Genomic DNA, 19,589 nt, shown 5'->3' with positions numbered 1-19,589 from the left:
AAGAGATGCTAAAAATCACCAGCATCCTCTATAATGCTATGAAAACCAAGGAGAACGCAGGAGGAGATCAGAACAATGATGAAAACAGCAAGTTCAAGTTTGATCTGGGCTCAAAGGTGAACTGTCATGCAGTTTAATAACTAGCTGAGTTAGTTACAGCATTTTAATAGTAATTTTGTATGTTTTGCTGGTTTGTGTGCGCAGATTGCTGATTTAAAGCTGGCTCGTCAGCTAGGCTCGGAGATAACAGCAAAGGGTGCAGCTCTGTTTGACCTGCTAGGGCAAGAAGAGGACCTGAGAGAGAGCAGGACAGCTGCAATTGCGCGACCACTAGAGATCACAGAAACAGAGAGAGCCATTAGAGCGGCGGTCAAAGATGTTACGGTAAAACAGATGTTTTTTTTTTTTTGCAATTATGGAGAAAAATTTGAATAATGTATATTTATGGGCTAGTATATCGGCTATTATCGGTATCTGTCACTGAAATTTTTGAGAGATACCAATAATAGCTGTATACATGTGTAAAATGTATATTTATTGGCTAATATATTGTCTAATATTAGTTATCGGTATGTCAAAACTTCCATATTGGTATAGGAATTTTTGAGAGATACCGATAACCAATAATAGCCGTATACATGTCTAAATGTATATTTATGGGCTAATATATTGTCTATTATCAGTTATCAGTATCTGTCAAAACTTCCATATCGATATAAGTAATTTTTGAGAGATACCAGTAACTGATAATAGTCGATATATTAGTCGATAAATATTCATTTTTTTGAATAATCGTAAAAACACTTACTGTGAACAACTTAATTTTATATTAAAATCTTTAGAAAACTTTGAACTGATCTCCTTACTGTATTAATATGCTAATAATTACTATTCTTTTCTATGGTCAGTTTTTTTTTTTTAGAAATAAAATCTAATCCCTGATCTAAAAAAATGCAAAAGACAATTTTGTTGTCAGACCAAGTATCATTTATCGGCCGATATCGATATGGCCGCAGATATTTTGTGTATTCCAAAATATTATTGCTTTAGTAAAGTCCTTTATTTATAATATTTGTTTATGTTTAGGGATGAAACTTTTGTACAAGTTCATTTTTTTTTTAATTGGTTGTGTTTTTTTTGCTATAATAAAAACAAAAAACTATCAGACAGCAAGCAAAATGTATTGGCTTAAAGATATCTGCCTAATTTTGTTAGCGAACATTATAATTAAAAGATATCAATATGGCTGCCGCTATATCGTGCATCCCTAAAGAGATCATAAAATACAGCTTTTCTCATCTCATTGCTTTAGTGCTTTACTTATAATATTCGTTTATGTTTAGAGGTAAAACTTTTACATCAGTGCATTCAAGTGATTTTTTTAAGTTCTTTCTTTTAGCTTAAAAATTATTAGGATTTTATTAATCATGATTTTTTTTGCTGAATCAACCTTTATAAAATAGTCATATTTTCATGTTTTCCAAGACTGTGGAAATGCTGATCTTTAAATTAACAAGGTAGTTGCCAAAAAAATACAAATATGATTACTAATATAGACTTATCGACAGATACAGAAATCCGATAATAGGCAATATATTAGCTGATAAATAAATTTTTTTCTGCATTATTGCAATAACAAAAGGCAATACAGTGAACAACTTTATTTATTTTATTATATAATTAAAATAACACTAAGCACAATATATCAGCTTAAAGATATCGGCCTAATTTTTTTATGGGACCAATAACGTTGTCATTAAATGTAGCATTTATCGGCCGATATCGAAACAACCGCCGATATATTGTGCATCCCTAAACAGATCAGAAGATCCAGCTTTCCTCATATCATTGCTTATAACTAGGCCCACACGGAATCTGCACGCGGTTGCGTTGATTCTGTTTATTTACTTGTGTAAATGTGTGTAAATTTATATTTATTCATTATATATATTCATTTATTAATTTCCGTAGACTAATACTAAAATATTCATGATTAATTCACAGTATAGTTTGTAAAGTAATATTTTCTGTCTTTTAGTAGATATATTGTAGGAAAGACTTGCTTTGTTTACCAAATAAAGTTGATTTAATTGGATTTGCATTGTAAACATTAAATACAAGTTAAAAATGTCTTACTTTTTAAATTAAGTTTGTAGTTATGATAGTCCCCAAATCATTCCGCATAAATCTGCATATTTTTAACAAAATTCTGCGCAGAAATAGCAAAAAATGCCAGCAGATTCAGTCTGGCCCTACTTATAACATACCAGTTCATTTACTTTTTAAAACTTTGTGTTTTTAATGACTTTAAGTTCTTTCCTTTTATTTAGAAATTATTAGGATTTTATTGATCAAGATTTTATTTTTAACCTTTTTAAAATATCGTCATATTATTATGCTTTCCAAGACTGTGGAAATTCTGGTCTTTAAAATTCAATTGTAGTTGCCAAAAATAAAAATGTTTTTTATGTTTCAGCTTATTTTAATTCTTGTTTTGTTTCAAATCATTTTCTCCTGTCTTGAGAAAAGAAAGTCAAAAGTCTTCTCGTCTCTAAGAAAGTCTAAACGCACAAAAATAAAAGAACTGCCTGTACTAAGTAATAATAACTGAAAGGTTTGTTATGAAAGTCTCTTGAGAGCCACAAGAACTCGACGTCACTTTGGATTTTAGGTCAAATGTTGAGGATTTTAGTGCATTTAGTGAGCAGCTTGCTTGAATTATTTACCAAGCTAAAGAGTACAGGGAGACGGAGAATCCCTGTGGAGGATTGTGATTTTTTTTTTGTGGGCTCTTTGTGTGTGTGTTTGAGTTTAGGAGAGCATACAAATGACAAAAGATCTGCTCAACAACGTGTCATCAGATGAGGCCAGTCTGGAGGCTAAAATCGAGAAGAAGAAACAAGACCTGGAGAGAAACCAGAAACGTTTGCAAACCTTACAGAGCGTGCGGTGAGCTGTCTGATATTAGGTTTATTTGAATTGCAAGTAAAGAAAAAGTTTGATCTTATTCTTTGTTTTAGTTGATGATATTACCGCTGAAAACAGATGTATTAAATATATTCATGCATAAAAACTGATGCCTTTGCAATTAATTGATTCAAGTCGATTGTTTTCATTTCATATGCTATTTTACAGGTATGATTTTTAAAAATGTTTTAATTATGTTGGCTTGAGAAAGCCAGCATACTGTTATACTACTCTGTCCTTGAAAACAAACGTATCTCCTCCTAGGCCGTTCATGCCACAAGGCCCAAATGTGGTCAAAATGTGCCTTCTACATTCAAGATTGTTGCTATATCTCCTCATGCCTTTAAGACTTATTGTTTTTTTAATAAAAAATGTTAAATATTAAATTTTTATAATCCAGGCATATAAAAAAATTATACAAGCCCCAAATTTGGCCAAAAGCTGTATTTAGACACGTTAGGTTTTGTTGCTATATCTTTAAGGTTTATCAGACTTATAGTTTTCCAATAAATAATTTTTAAGCATTATTTTTCTTAAAATATGGCAAGCCATTTTTGACTTAAACTCCATATTTTTTACTGATATGGCAAGCCATTTTTGCATGCATCACTTTCACACTTTTTAAGCATTGTATTTTCAAAAAAATACGGCAAGCCATTTTTACATAATGTTCATTCCCTTAGTCCCTTTATTAATCATCACTAACCTGTCAAATGTCCCCATAGCAATAAAACAGTATAACCTAGCAACCATTTAAAAATAGCAATATCTCTATATCAGAACATCATAGGGACCTGGGCATTGGCTTGTTTGACTCACGCTAGCAAATAGGACTTCCTGTGTACTATGCATGGTAACAATGATAATGGAAGCCAAGTGCTAATAACGATTAGCTACATGCTATGAATGATTATCTAAATGCAATAACATATGCTAGAAATGCCTACTAAGTATTAGCATTTGATCAAACATGTACACGAGCATTGCCATTTAGCAACTGCTTAGCAACCATCTAACAATGCCATAATTGTTTTAGCAACTGCCTAGCAACCACTTAGCAACCGCCGCCGTGCTTCCTGCCATTCCCAGTCCTAGCGCAGTCACGTTGGCTTTCTCAAGCCAACATCAAAGTTTATCAATAAACTTTAGGTTCTAGTTTAGGCTTTGTTATTGATAGTAACTCTATTATGTAATAACTTTAATACCTTTATCATGTAGTCCAGCGTTTATGGATGAATATGAGAAGATCGAGGAGGACTTGGAGAAACAGTACCAGACGTATGTGGAGAAATATCGTAACCTGAGCTTCCTGGAGCAGCAGCTGGATGACTATCACAGAGTAGAGCAGGAGCGATTCGAGGTACAAACACTTCCTCTCTGGTGCTCCACTGGGGCCTGCAACTCAACATTTCAATCAACCCACTAAAACACAAGAGACTTTAAGTGAATGCTGGGATCAATTCATCCCAGAAATTACCTTTATAGTGTATATCCTGATGCATCCCTGATGGATCCTTTTGCCTTTTCTTCCAGGAAGCAGAAATGGCAATGAAAATGAGACAGAACAAATTAAAAGAGGAGGAGAAGAGGCTTATGAGGAGCGGAGGTGAGTCTCACACACATTTGAGCTCACGTGTGTGATGTGTTATCCTCTATGATAATACGATGATTGTTGTTTGAACATTATTCACGTCATAAGACAAATAAAATCACTTCTTGAAGCATTGATGAAGCCTGTTAGCATGAGCCTGTAATTCAAGTTAGAAAAGCACAAAATGTTCCTGTTTCGATTTGTGTTTTTATATTTATGAGACATGGTGTATAATTCAGTATTATTATATGAGCAAGAGTGATCTCTTGCTTTAATACTAAAGTTCAACAAACAAGTTAATATTAAAGAAACACTTTTTTTGGATATAGACTCATTTTACAGCTCCCCTCGAGTTGAGCTTTACTATTTCTGAATCCATTCAGCTGATCTCTGGATCTGGCAGGAGCACTTTTAGCTTAGCTTAGCATAAATCATTAAATCAGATTAGACCATTAGCATCTCGTTCAAAAAAATAGTTTCGATCATTTTTCTATTTGAAGCTTGACTTTAAGACAGATGAAAATGACTGCAGCAGTGATACGGAGCTTCTGCTAGTAAGTAGGTAACATTGGTGCGTAATTGTGAATATCAGTGCTGATATTACATGTTTTAATATTACCAGTTCCTTGATTTTATTAAACCAGAATGAAAGTATAGTTCCAAGCCATATTGGTCTACAAAAAAGCAACTTTTAATTTTCTGTCGGTTTTAGTACACAGTGTAACTACAGATAAGTTGAACTTTATATAGGAAAATTATCAAAACCGTTTTTAAAAATTTTGAGTGAGATGCTAACGGTCTAATCTAATTCAATGATCTATGCTAAGCTAAGCTAAAAGTGTGACACTGAGATCGGCTGAATGGATTCAAAAATGGTAAAACTCACCTGTTTAACTGCATTGTGGGATTGATTATGTGCACTTCATAGCATCCACTAAGCTTTCGGACACCACTACAAATGGATGGTCCCTCAAATAGTGCACTATTTAAAGGTATAGAAGACAATTTCTGATACAGCCTGGCGCTTATCGTCATCTACTGATGTTTTTAATAGGAAATGGGAAAATTATCAAAACCCTTTTTAAAAATTTTGAGCGAGATGCCAACGGTCTAATCTAATTCAATGATCTATGCTAAGCTAAGCTAAAAGTGTGACACTGAGATCGGCTGAATGGATTCAAGAATGGTAAAACTCACCTGTTTAACTGCATTGTGGGATTGATTGTGTGCACTTCATAGCATCTACTGAGGTTTCGGAGATCCCTACAAATGGTTGCGTCCTCAAATAGTGCACTATTAGAGTGTATAGAGTGCCATTTGGGATACGGCCTAGTTAGAGCCTGATGGTTTTAATGGGAAATAGGAAAATTATCAAAACCTTTTTTTTTTTTTTTTTTTTTTTGAGCGAGATGCTAACAGTCTAATCCAATATGATGATCTATGCTAATCTAAGCTAAAAGTGAAACACGGATCGGCTGAATGGACTCAAAAATGGTAAAACTCACCTGTTCAACTACATTGTGGGATTGATTATGTGCACTTCAGAGCATCCACTAAGCTTTCGGACACCACTACAAATGGATGCTCCCCTCAAATAGTGCACTATTTAAAGGTATAGAAGACAATTTCTGATACAGCCTGGCGCTTATCGTCATCTACTGATGTTTTTAATAGGAAAATTATCAAAACCCTTTTTCCAATTTTTAAGCGAGATGCTAACAGTCTAATCCAATTCAATGATCTATGCTAAGCTAAGCTAAAAGTGTGACACTGAGATCGGCTGAATGGATTCAAAAATGGTAAAACTCACCTGTTTAACTGCATTGTGGGATTGATTGAGTGCATTTCAGAGCATCTACTAAGGTTTCGGACATCACTACAAATGGTTGCGTCCTCAAATAGTGCACTATTAGAGTGTACAGAGTGCCATTTGAGATACGGCCTAGTTAGAGCCTGATGGTTTTAATAGGAAATAGGAAAATTATCAAAACCTTTTTTTTTTTTTGAGTGAGATGCTAACGGTCTAATCTAATTTAATGATCTATGCTAAGCTAAGCTAAAAGTGAAACACAGATCGGCTGTATGGACTCAAAAACGGTAAAACTCACCTGTTTAATTGCATTGTGGGATTGATTATGTGCACTTCAGAGCATCCACTAAGCTTTCGGACACCACTACAAATGGATGCTCCCCTCAAATAGTGCACTATTTAAAGGTATAGAATACAATTTCTGATACAGCCTGGCGCTTATCGTCATCTACTGATGGTTTTAATAGGAAATAGGAAAATTATCAAAACCCTTTTTAAAAATTTTGAACGAGATGCTAACGGTCTAATCTAATTCAATGATCTATGCTAAGCTAAGCTAAAAGTGTGCCCCAGAGATCAGCTGAATGGATTAACAAAAGGGTAAAACTCCCCTGTTAAACTGCATTGTGGGATTGATTGAGTGCACTTCAGAGCATCCACTAAGGTGTCAGACATCACTACAAATCGTTGCTCCCTTAAAATGTGCACTATTTAAAGGTATAGTAGGCATTTTCTGATGACATCTGCTGATGTTTTAATGTTATACTTGTCTATCGTGAAACCAGTGAAGTATCCACTCACTAAAATATTGTTTAATTACATTATTGAAAAAAGAATATAGATGTTTTTTTTTTTTGCCAAATTTGGACACCCCTGCTCACTAGTGAATTTCTTCAGTAGCCAGAGATGAAGATTCGGACGTGGACATACCAGAGGATGAAGGCTCTGACAGTGACATAGATGACGGACAGCAGGCCAGACCGCACCACCCTCGACACACACAAATATCAGGTGACCACAACGTAATCCGTAGCTACCATCACACACATACGACAATAGCAATATCTGATTTGGTTTTGTGACGTGTGTGTGTTTCTGCTGCAGGTCGAGGTGGCGCTCGATTCATCGGCAGTATGAGAGGAGGAGACAGCGAAGAGGTGTGGAAAACTATGTGGAAATACGGCCAATTCAGAAACGCTTGTTATTAGCGACACCGGTGGCCGTTTAGTGAACTGCAGGCTTGTGTTCTCGTAACGTAAATAGAGACGATTCAATGACTTAATATACTTCACATCAGAATTTTGAGGGTTTTCTTGCTTTCGTCTCGTATATTCTTAAGAGATTATTCCTTTAATCTGTCTGTCTTTCTTCACATTTCTGTTTTTCCTCCATGATCGATCATTAGTTATCTTCTTTGTGCTTTTTTTTCTCTCACTGTACTGAATATTCCTCCAACTCTATTTTCAGTCGCTTCATTTTTCACTCCGTCTTTCTTTCTCTTTCTTCCCACTCGTTCTTCAAGCCCAAAGTAAAGGAAAGAGCTGGCCTATCCGGCAGTGGCCGGAAACAAAAGAAAAAAAAGGTGGTGTGTATGCGTCAGTGTTATTTTAGTATTAATGTTATGAACTGTACAATTATAATATTTTTATCATTTTAAATGAGATACAGTTTTATATATATTTCCATTATAGTTTTTAGACATTTTGTTATGTCTATATATATTTTTATTTTTTCAGAAATTTTTGTTGTTGTTTTAGTATTATTTCATGTTTTTTTATTTAATAAATTTTTATTCATATTTCTATGATAGTTTTTATAAATGTTGTTATTTTGTTTTGTCTATATATAATGTTTTTCAGTAATTTTAGTTGTTGTTTTAGTACTATTTTTATACACTTATTATTTTGAAGATATATTTTTATTTATATTTCCATTATGGTTTTTATATATTTTGTTATGTCTAGATAATTTTTTTTTTTTTTCAGTAATTTTAGTTGTGGTTTTAGTATTACTTTTATACAAATATAGTATTTTCATTATTTTGAATTATATATTTATATATATATTTCTATTATAGAGTATAAATTTTGTTGTCCATATATAATTTTTTATTAGATTTATTTCAGTAATTTTAGTTATCCTTGTAGTATGATTTTTATACAATTATAGTATTTGTATTATTTTGAATTAGATATATTCTTATATATATTTCTATTATAGTTTCATCCATGTTGTTATGTGACTGCCATTTTTATATACCTGTATTTTTTCAGTCATTTAGAGTTATTATTATTATTTTTTTTATGCATTTATAGTATTTTTCTTAATTTGAATTAGATATATTTTTTATATATTTCCATTATATACATTTTGTTATATATATATATATATATATATATATATATATATATATATATATATATATATATATATATATATATATATATATATATACATTTTATTATTTTTTTAATTACATTTCTTTCAGTGATTGTATTTGTTGTTTTAGCATTATTTTTATACACTTATAGTATTTTTATTATTTTGAATTAGATATATTTTATGTATATTTCCATTACAGTTTTTAAAAATTTTGTTATGTTTTGTATATTGTTTAATAGCTTGATTTAATTTAATTATTAAAATTGACTATGTTTCCTTTGCTAGCTCATAGTGATAGTTTTACAGCTAACAATTAACAAGTTTATTCACTGATTCCTTCTCTGATGATGTCAGTTTAATAAATTGAGTGAAATATCACCCTTATCTCACGGAAAAACATAACTGTTATGTTATGTGCGATTTTAAAAGGAGGCATGGCACCAAACCCCACCCCTAAACCTAGCCATTATTGGTGGATGAGTAAATCGTACTCGTTATGTATTTATTATACTAAATGATACATACTAAATAATAATACCTAAATAATCATACTAAATTAGACACTAAATTAAAAATGCCATTAGACATATATATATAGCAAGCATTAAATAAACCCTTCCCCCTACTTAATATTCAACTTCAGTTGGAAAAACATGATCATACTGAAATAAAAGTCACAGAAACTTCTGGTTCACGTTTTAGTTATCTTAGTGAAATTTAATAAGTTTAAGATGTCTAAATAATGTTTCTAATTTTGATTTGAGCATGTTTTTTGTTATTTCTTTTACTTAATTTAACAAAACCAAATTTGATTTATTATAGTTGCATTAGTTATGAATAATAACACTGGCATACATGAGTGTGAATGTCGGATCATTTGTAAAAATCAACGATATTAATTCTGGATCCATAGACTGTCCACTGAGCTCTGTGTGTTTTATGTTGTATAACTCTCTAATGTGCTTTGTTCTGCAGACAGAGGACAGTGAGATTGACGTAGATGACGACGACGAGGATGATGATGAAGACGGTGAGGAAGATGAAGAGGAAAATGAAGATCTGGATGAAGATAATGACAGTCTGGAGGGATCATCTGGCAAACCCGGACGCACAAACCAATCCCTGCACCCACAAATCCTTGAGGAGAGCGATAACGATTTTTAACATCGTCAAAAACTCAATACATAATGACTTAAAATATGCTGTATTGATTTAAATATTCATGATTCTTATGTAAATTGCTGCATTGAAGTTAAATGTATGTAAATACACATCTACATCTCATTTGTATTCCTGTTAAATCTTAAATCTCGTTAATTTGTGAGTTTGAGAGGGTTTTTGTTTGACTAAAAATGCTTTATTAAGGCTGTCAGTAATGTTATATAAAATATATTACATTTTATTTTAATACATAAACGTAATGATATGTCACAAATATATACACCAATAAGGCTGTGAATAAACATGTTTCCTAATGTGTGCTGTGGAAAGTTTGTGCACGCATGTTAAATGTCCACCACACAGTCTGGAGCTCCGGCTTTTATGGCGTCCGACACGACTTTTGCTCCTGATTCACCGATGCCGTTACCCTGAAGACTGAAGCAGAAACAGAAAAATCACACATAATACTAACACTGTATTAGCTGAGCACCACTGATTCATTTAAGCACTATGTTTAAGTGTCAGTAGTGTTAACATAGTAATACATAATATTAATACAATGTGCAAAGTCATGCGAGCAACATGTTAGCAAACATGCAACCAAATGTGCTAAAACATGATACCACTATTACAATTTTAAGAATGTGCTAACTATATCATATAGCATGCTAGCAGTGTGTTAAACCATACTAGAAATATACTACCTACTAAATAAATACCGTACTACCATGAAATTGTTAGCAATGTTTTAAATCATGATAGAAACATGATAAAACATGTTAGTAAACATGCTATTAAATGTGTCAAAACATGCTAGTACTGTTACAGTGTTAGACGTGCTAACTATGTGATATAGCATACTAGCAGTATGTTGAAAGCTACCTATTAGATATAGTACATTCACACAGTATGGTAGAAACTTGCTAATATCATAAAACATTTCAGCAGTGTGTTAAAACATGCTAGAAATAGGATATTAACATGCTAAAACATGCAACCAATCTATAAAATCTGAAACTGGCTACCTATGTGATAAACATGCTAATATTGTTTCACAACAAGTGATAAAATTGTTAGCATTGTTTTAAATCATGATAGAAACATGATAAAACATGCTAGACAATGCTATTAAATGTGCTAAAACTTGTAAGCGATGTAACACAATGTTAGGTGCATGCTTACAACGTGATGTAGCACGCTAGCAGTTTGTTAAACCATGCTAGAACATACTACGTATTAAATATGGTACATTCAAACAGTATACTTATGATAGAAACATGCTAATATAAAACATTCTAGCAGTGTGTTAAAACATGCTAAAAACAGGATATTGCTATGCTAAACTTGCAACCAGTCTATTAAATCAAAAACTGGCTACCTGTGTGATAAGCATGCTAATATTGCATTTAATAAATGATAAAGTTGTTAGCAATGTTTAAAATAATGAAAAAACATGATAAAACATCAGTAAACATGCTATTGAATGTGTTAAAACATGCTAGAAACAGAATATTGACATGCTAAACTTTCAACCAGTCTATTAAATCAGAAACTGACTACATATGTGGTAAGCATGCTAATATTACATTTAAAAATATATAAAATTGTTAGCAATGTTTTAAATCATGATAGAAACATGATAAAACATTTTAGTAAACATGCTATTAAATGTGTTAAAACGTGTCAGTACTGTATAATGTTAGAAATGTGCCAACTATGTGCTACAGCATGCTAGCAATGTGTTAACCATGCTAGAAACATACTACCTATTTGATCTATTACATTCAAACAGTATGGTTGAAACTTGCTAATTTTAGCAGTGTGTTAAAGCAAGCTAGAAACAGGATATCAACATGCTAGAACATGCAACCAAATTTATTAAATCAGAAACTGGGTAGCTATGCGATAAACATGCTAATATTGTTTCACAACAAGTGATAAAAGTTGAAATCTTTATTTTTTTATAATTATAATAGAAACATGATAAAACATGCTAGAAAATGATATTAAATGTGCTAAAATGTTAGCATACCTATGTGATGCATTACATGCAACCAGTATACTCGCAGTAAAAACATGCTTAAAATTCTAGCAGTGTATTAAAATGTGATAGAAACAGGATAGCATCCTGCTAAAATGTGATTAACTATGAGGTAAACATGCTAATATTGTGTTACATCATGTTTTAAACATGATAACAAGAGTTTAAAATGTTAGCATTGTTTTAAATCATGAAATAAATATTTAAAAAAAAAAACTGCAACTACGTCATGCTGACAGTCTGTTAAATCATTCTAGGCACATTTATCAATCAAAAAGCATTTATTTTAAATACATTAATTATTTTAAACTATTTTATGCATTCTTATCACTCTGAAAATGTAATATTATTATTATTTTAGCCATTAACTAACTTTATTTAAATTATTTATTAAAAAAAGATTATAGACTAGCTTGATACTTTTCTATTTCAGTTGCAATAGTTGAGAATCTACATATTTGTAAAGAAAAACAACAATAAAAAACATTTTATGGTTGGAATTTTTTATATATAACACACAGACACACACACACACACATATAAATATTGCACAATCACGCTCATGTCCCATTCACAGTAAAATCTCATTCGTAACACCCAATGCATATTATTCACCACATGTGCCATGTATTCGAGACCTCTCACACACAGTCGGCGGTTCGCACATCGACCCACACACACACACTCACTTTATGTAGGTGAGCTGATGGTTTCCTCTCAGCGCAGTCGCAATAAAGATTGCTCCATCCATCCCCAGACTATTCTCCTGCAGACTGCAAACAAACACAATTTTACAATTTATCTATGTTTGTATGTCACAATCTTACCATTTATTTGAGCTAAAGAAATACAAGCTACTTTCACCAATATAAAGTCGTGTCAACATTTATTTGCAAGACATTTTTTTAACATTACTATTTCTAAATGTTGAGTCAGTAAAATTAAAGAAAAATTTACTACTTTATTAGGCAACTATGCAACTTCAACAAAAGTGACAGACATTCATTCATTCATTATTTTTCAGCTTAGTCCCTTTAATAATCTGGGGTCACCACAGCGGAATGAACCGCCAACTTTTGCAGTACATGTTTTACGCAGCGGATGCCCTTCCGGCTGCAACCCATCACTGGGGAACATGAGCTATGGCTCAGCTGGCGTTTCTGTGTGGAGTTTGCATGTTCTCCCTGCGTTCCCGTAGGTTTCCTCCAGGTGCTCCGGTTTCCCCCACAGTCCAAAGACATGCGGTACAGGTGAACTGGGTAGGCTAAATTGTCCATAGTGTATGAGTGTGTGTGTGAATGAGTGTGTGTGTGTATGTTTCCCAGGGGGAAGGGCATCTGCTGCGTAAAAACATGCTGGATAAGTTGGCGGTTCATTCTGCTGTGGCGACAAAGGGTTAATAAAGGGACTAAGGCAACAAGAAAATGAATAAATGACTGATATTTCAAATAAACACTTCTTTTAGATTTTCTAATCAATAAATAATTCTTTAAAAAATGCATTGATTTCCACTAAAATATTACTGTGTCTGTCTGTAGACGTACTTTAGACTTCTTAAACTCCTGTTGTTCTTCAGAGCGCTAGAAAATGCCTTCGCTCCCTCCATCCCAATGGAGTTTCCTCGCAAACTAAAACAAAAAAAGAAGCATTGATACAGGATACTGGCCTACCTGCAGTCCTGACCTGTCTGCGATAGAGAATGTGTGGTGCATTTTGATGTTAAAATGCGACAATGAAGACCCTGTACTGTTGCCCACTTTAAGGCATGTTTGCAGAAAACATGGGACAAAACTGCGTGCACCTGAAACACTTCATCGCATGGTGCCTTCAGTCTGCAAACGTCTTTTAAGTATTGTGAAAATGAATGGCGACATTACAAAGTGGTAAATGTTTTACTGTTAAAACTCTTTTGAAGTGTGTTGCAAGAACCAAAATTCAAATATGAGTTTATTTTGGACAAAAATAACAATAAAAATGAGGGCTGCAAAATTTATCGTTTTTACATTGCAATATATAATGCATACATATATATACATACATACATACATACATACATATATATATATATATATATATATATATATATATATATATATATATAAATTTAAATAGAAATGGTTATAAATGAAAACAGAAAAAAATTATTTTAAACTATAACATTTAATGACATTCATGTTTTACTGTAATACTATTTTTTGATCAGCATTTGTGAGCATAAGAGACCCAAATATACAAATGTCACTGTATATAGATATATTTTTAACGAATATAGACTTACTCTAGTGTATGAAGGGTTTTGTTGACCACCATAGCATCAGCTAATGCAACTGCTCCTGATTTACCCGCTGAAACACCCTGAAGGCTATTAAAACACACATACACATGATCAGATACAACCAGCTTTAGCAAATAAACGCAAATTAATAAGGAAAATTGAAATGTGAGACTTACTAAAGCACAGTGAGAGAAGAGTTTGACATGAGAGCAGCGGCCAGAGCGATGACACCATTATCACCCAGAGCGTTTTCCTGAAGACTGACACAGAAAAGCACACACAGATATATTATTAGCCAATCACACGGCAGCAATTTGATGAATTTAGTTGTAGACGTGATCAAAGCAGTAATGATGAAAGTCAAACTGAGCAGTAAAATATTAGAGAAAATGCTGATGAAGCTTGTTGGCATGATTTAGCATGTTAGAAAAATGCTAACAAAATTTTAAAACATGCCTGAAGTTGTACATGCTAATGATGTGTTAAAACTTGTTAACAAGGTTTAGTCTTACAAGAAACATTCTATCAACATGCAAAAATATACTAGCATTGTGCTTCAACATTCTATAAACATGTTAGCAACCTGTGAACTCAACTGAAAAAACCAGCTTAGGCTGGTTGGCTGGTTTTAGCTGGTCGACCAGGCTGGTTTTAGAGGGGTTTTGGCCACTTCCAGGCTGGTTTCCAGCCATTTCCAGCCTGGTCTAGCTGGTCAGGCTGGGAGATGACCAGCTAAAACCAGCTTGACCAGCCTAGCCAGGCTGGGAGCCAAGCCAAAACCAGCTATGTCCTGGTCAAGCTGGTTTTAGCTGGATTTAGCTGGTCATTTTCTAGCGTGACCAGCTAAGACCAGGCTGGAAATGGCTGAAAACCAGCCTGGAAGTGGCCAAAACCCCTCTAAAACCAGCCTGGATGACCAGCTTAAACCAGCCAACCAGCTTAGGCTGGTTTAAGATGTTTTTTTCAGCAGGGATCTTTTTTTTAGAGGTGGTACCTGGTGAAAAAAGTTTGAGAACCACTGTGCTATAGTGAGGAAATGTTAGGAGTGTGATAAAAACAAAACAACAAGCTGAAACCACCAGCGTGTTAGAATGCTATGCTAGAAACATGCTAACCATGTGATAAAACATGCTAACATCAATAGCAAGGACTGTTATTTTGTAAATTAAAAGAATTGTCTTAAATTACATTTGAAACATGCTAGCAAACCTGCTAAAGAACCCAATCTGGCACAGAGTGGCCGAAGAGTGTATTTTAAAATAAACTTCAGACAGAAGCAATGACAGGAACAGACTTAATGCTATAGATGCTCTTACTCCAGCAGCTGAATGCAGGTGTTGCTCGAGAGAGACTCTGCTAAAGCTTTAGCAGCTCCAGCCTTCATGAAGTTCCACTGCAGACTAAACACACACACACACACACACACACACACACACACACACACACACACACACACACACACACACACACACACACACACTGTTAGTCATCTACATGAGGAAAAAAATATCTAAAAGTGAACATGATCTCACACCCAGCTCACACAGTGATTTCATAACCTGGGTCTGGCTTATATCTTTAGGGCTTTCATCAGTTCATCGCTTTTATTTGTATATTAATTTAATAGGCTGGTTGGCTGGTTTTAGCTGGTTGACCAGGCTGGTTTTAGAGGGGTTTTGGCCACTTCCAGGCTGGTTCCCAGCCATTTCCAGCCAGAAAATGACCAGCTAAATCCAGCTAAAACCAGCTTGACCAGCCTGGTTTAAGCTGGACATAGCTGGTTTTGGCTGGGCTCCCAGCCTGCTAGGCTGGTCAAGCTGGTTTTAGCTGGTCATCTCCCAGCCTGACCAGCTAAGACCAGGCTGCAAATGGCTGGAAACCAGCCTGGAAGTAGCCAAAAAACCTCTAAAACCAGCCTGGTTGACCAGCTAAAACCAGCCAACCAGCCTAGGCTGGTTTAAGCTGGATTTTTCAGCAGGGGTATGTTTGTGACATATCAGGACACAACTGTGTATAATGTCATGGGTATGATGCATGAGGTTTTACAAGGACATGATGGATCTTAAGGACATTGCTGATGTTTCCATTTTTTAGAAGCCTTATAAATCATACAGAATGAGTATTTTTTCTGAAAGTAAAGCTGCACACAGTTTCCTGTAAGAGGTAGGATTAGGTGTAGGGTTGGGGGAGAGCAATACAACTTATACAGTATAAAAACAATAGAACAATCTGTGGAACGTCCCCACAATTCACAAAAATCCGCCTGTGTGTGTGTCAGTCTGTTATGTGTGTGTGTTTTCTCACTGTAAGGAGCTGATGGATCTGTTGACTCTCATGGCTTCAGCGATGGCCGTCACTCCCTCATCATGAAGGAGATTAGCAGTCAGACTGAAACAAACACACACACACACACACACACACAAAGATAACGCTTCTGTAATATATTCAAAGGCTAGAAGCAGTAAAGAAGTGAGTCGTGAGGGAAACACAAGCTAAAGTGATATAAATACAACAAACATGAAATTGGTTTATTAATTTTGTGACGAGCAATTTAATGTGATCTTCTGACAGACTGTGAGAACGCATGCGTACATTTTATTAATCACTACATACAAAGCAATTCAATAAAAATGTTTAACGTATTACTTTTATTATAAATCTTGAAAATAAAAACATGTACAATATTTGTGTATACATATATATATAAATATATTAGTTGATGAATAATTAGTTATTAAAACTATTACGTGTTCGTTTTTATTGAATGTTTTAGTGCAAAAACATATCAGAAATTTACATAATCCATCACTCATCCATCCATCACTTAAAAAATAACAAATTTTTAGTTCAAAACTAATAAAATAATCTTCTCTTCAACTCTTACATAGAAAATTATATATATATATACAGCTGAAGTCATAATTATTAGCCCCCTTCGATTTTTTTTCTTCTTTTTAAAATATTTTTCAAAAAATTTTTAACAGAGCACTGAAATTTTCACAGTATGTCTGATAATATATTTTCTTCAGGAGAAAGTCTTATTTGTTTTATTTTGGCTAGATTAAAAGCTGTTTTGAATTTTTTATGTACCATTTTAGGGACAATATTATTAGCCCCTTTAAGCTATATTTATTCTCGATAATCTACAGAACAAACCATCATTATACAATAACTTGCCTAATTCCCCTAACCACTTTAAGCTGTATAGAAGTGTCTTAAAAATATCTAGTAAAATATTAATTACAGTCATCATGGTAAAGATAAAATAAACCAGTTATTAGAAATGAGTTATTAAAATTATTATGTTTAAAAATGTGTTGAAAAAATCTGCTCTCCCTTTAATAGAAATTCTGGAAAAAATAAACAAGCGGTCTAATAATTGAGGGGGGCTAATAATTCTGACTTCAACTGTATATATAGTATATATATATATATATATCAGACGATCCATAACTCACTATAAATAACCAGAGTTTTCTCATCTCAATATCTTCGTCTTGAAGAAACCCCCCACCCAACCCTACTTTACCTCCTTTCAAACGGGCGACACGGTGGCCAGTAATTAGCGCTGTTGCCTCACAGCAAGAATGCCCCTGGTTTACTTCCCTTCTAAACCAGGCGACATTTCTGTGTGGAGTTTTGCTCGTTTTCCCCGTGATCGTTTGGGTTTTCCCCGGGTCCTCCGGTTTCCTCCCACAGTTCAAAAATAAGCAACTAATCCAAAATATTTTAGCCAAGCTCTGAGTACATCTCTTCTCAGCATCCATGTCTGACACTTAGTTAAAATAAGCAGAAGAATAAGTCATCGAGATCTACCTGAGCTCAAACTCCCCTCTCAGCTTGCAATGGGAGGGAGCCCAGGGCTCGAGGATCTTATAACCTCAGGGCTCTCTCCCAGGACAGCACGCCAAACAAGCTTTATTATCAATCATCAGCTAAGTGTGAACTCTTGAAGTTATATATAAGACAAAAGTCTTGTCGCCTATCCAAGTTTTAGGAACAACAAATAATAACTTGACTTCTAGTTGAACCTTTTGGTATCAGAAGTGGCTTATATCAGGGGTGTCCAAACTCGGTCCTGGAGGGCCGGTGTCCTGGAGACTTTAGCTCCAACCCTAATCAAACACGCCTGAGCCAGCTGATCTTACTAGACCAGGGGTGGGCAAACTCAGTCCTGGAGGGCCGGTGTCCTGCACAGTTTAGCTTCAACACTAATCTGCACACCTGAACAAGCTAATCAGTGTCTTCAAGATCACTATATAAGCAGGTGTGTTTGATTAGAGTTGGAGCTAAACTGTGCAGGACACCCCTGGCTTATATGAAAGGCAAAGGTCTCTAGATTACGCTTATTTGACCAAAATAAAATATGATTTTGCCTTGATTTTTAATGATTTCATTAGGACAGTAAGGCCTGACTTTGCTTAGACAAAGTCTTGTCACTGAACAGAAATAATGTCCAGTATAGAATATAAAGTCATGCTGCAGTGGAGACAGAATGAATATTGTGTCTGACTCCATCATGAGCTTGGAGGACTGCATCCATACATCTCTGCACTGACTCAAATCACTGATTAATAAAGTCATCTGGAACGGCAAAGAAAGCGTTCCTGCAGGACTCCCAGAGTTCATCAAGACTCTTTGGATTCATCTTCAATGCCTCCTCCTTCATCTTACCCCAGACATGCTCAATAATGTTTATGTCTGGTGACTAGGCTGGCCAATCCTGGAGCAGCTTGACCTTCTTTGCTTTCAGGAGCTTTGATGTGGAGGCTGAAGTATGAGGAGCAGCGCTATCCTGCTGGAGAATTTGCCCTCTCCTGTGGTCTGTAATGTAATGGGCAGCACAAATGTCTTGATACCTCAGGCTGATGATGTTGCCATCCACTCTGCAGATCTCTCGCACACCCCCATACTGAATGTAACCCCAAACCATGATTTTTCCTTCACCGAACTTGACTGATATCTATAAGAATCTTGGCTCCATACGTGTTCCAGTAGGTCTTGTGCAGTATTTGTGATGATTGGGATCCAGCTCAACAGATGATTCATCTGAAAACCTTCTGCCACTTTTCAAAATGATCAACTAGAAGTCAAGTTATTATTTGTTGTTCTTACAAATGGGATCTACGACAAGACTTAAGTCAGGGAGTATAGTTTTAGTGTGAATGCTTTTTACAGTATAAAAACAGGAACACAACACAACTCATTCAGATCAATATAAAGTGTATCTGTGTATTGTACTTACTCTAGTTCTCGTAGGCAAGTGTTGACTTTTAAGGCTTTGGCGATGTCTTTGGCACCAGCAACCCCTATTGAGTTCTCCCTTAAACTAACAGCAAACAAACACACACAAAAACCTCAT

At 34.4% G+C, this 19,589-nt stretch overlaps 2 protein-coding genes across 15 annotated transcripts in view; one reads left to right on the top strand and one right to left on the bottom strand.

Moving 5' to 3' along the window:
• The window catches only part of ift38 (intraflagellar transport 38), a 19,073-nt gene extending 8,833 nt beyond the window's left edge, over window positions 1–10,240 (top strand). For 3 of the 14 annotated variants that reach the window (XM_087308367.1, XM_087308365.1, XM_087308366.1), the window contains exons 5-12: window positions 1–116; window positions 205–384; window positions 2,816–2,949; window positions 4,186–4,327; window positions 4,501–4,573; window positions 7,269–7,379; window positions 7,473–7,525; window positions 9,726–10,229. The exon at window positions 1–116 is cut by the window's left edge and continues 64 nt beyond it. In XM_087308367.1, coding sequence (XP_087164493.1) covers window positions 1–116; window positions 205–384; window positions 2,816–2,949; window positions 4,186–4,327; window positions 4,501–4,573; window positions 7,269–7,379; window positions 7,473–7,525; window positions 9,726–9,914 — 998 coding nt within the window. In that variant the 3' untranslated portion in view covers window positions 9,915–10,229. 14 annotated transcript variants of the gene reach the window in all.
• nlrc3 (NLR family, CARD domain containing 3) overlaps window positions 9,724–19,589 on the bottom strand; it is a 30,550-nt gene continuing 20,684 nt past the window's right edge. The window contains exons 12-19 of the mRNA XM_087310056.1: window positions 19,473–19,556; window positions 16,532–16,615; window positions 15,544–15,627; window positions 14,404–14,487; window positions 14,231–14,314; window positions 13,497–13,580; window positions 12,642–12,725; window positions 9,724–10,346 (exon numbers count right to left, since the gene is read on the bottom strand). Coding sequence (XP_087166182.1) covers window positions 10,256–10,346; window positions 12,642–12,725; window positions 13,497–13,580; window positions 14,231–14,314; window positions 14,404–14,487; window positions 15,544–15,627; window positions 16,532–16,615; window positions 19,473–19,556 — 679 coding nt within the window. The 3' untranslated portion in view covers window positions 9,724–10,255. The remainder of the gene's footprint in view (window positions 10,347–12,641; window positions 12,726–13,496; window positions 13,581–14,230; window positions 14,315–14,403; window positions 14,488–15,543; window positions 15,628–16,531; window positions 16,616–19,472; window positions 19,557–19,589) is intronic.

This window comes from Danio rerio, chromosome 24 (assembly GCF_052040795.2).
Source record: "Danio rerio strain M-AB ecotype USA chromosome 24, GRCz13ab, whole genome shotgun sequence".
Lineage (NCBI taxonomy): Eukaryota > Metazoa > Chordata > Actinopteri > Cypriniformes > Danionidae > Danio > Danio rerio.
Note: the sequence above shows the minus strand (reverse complement) of the source record. Positions and strands in the feature narration are given on the sequence as shown.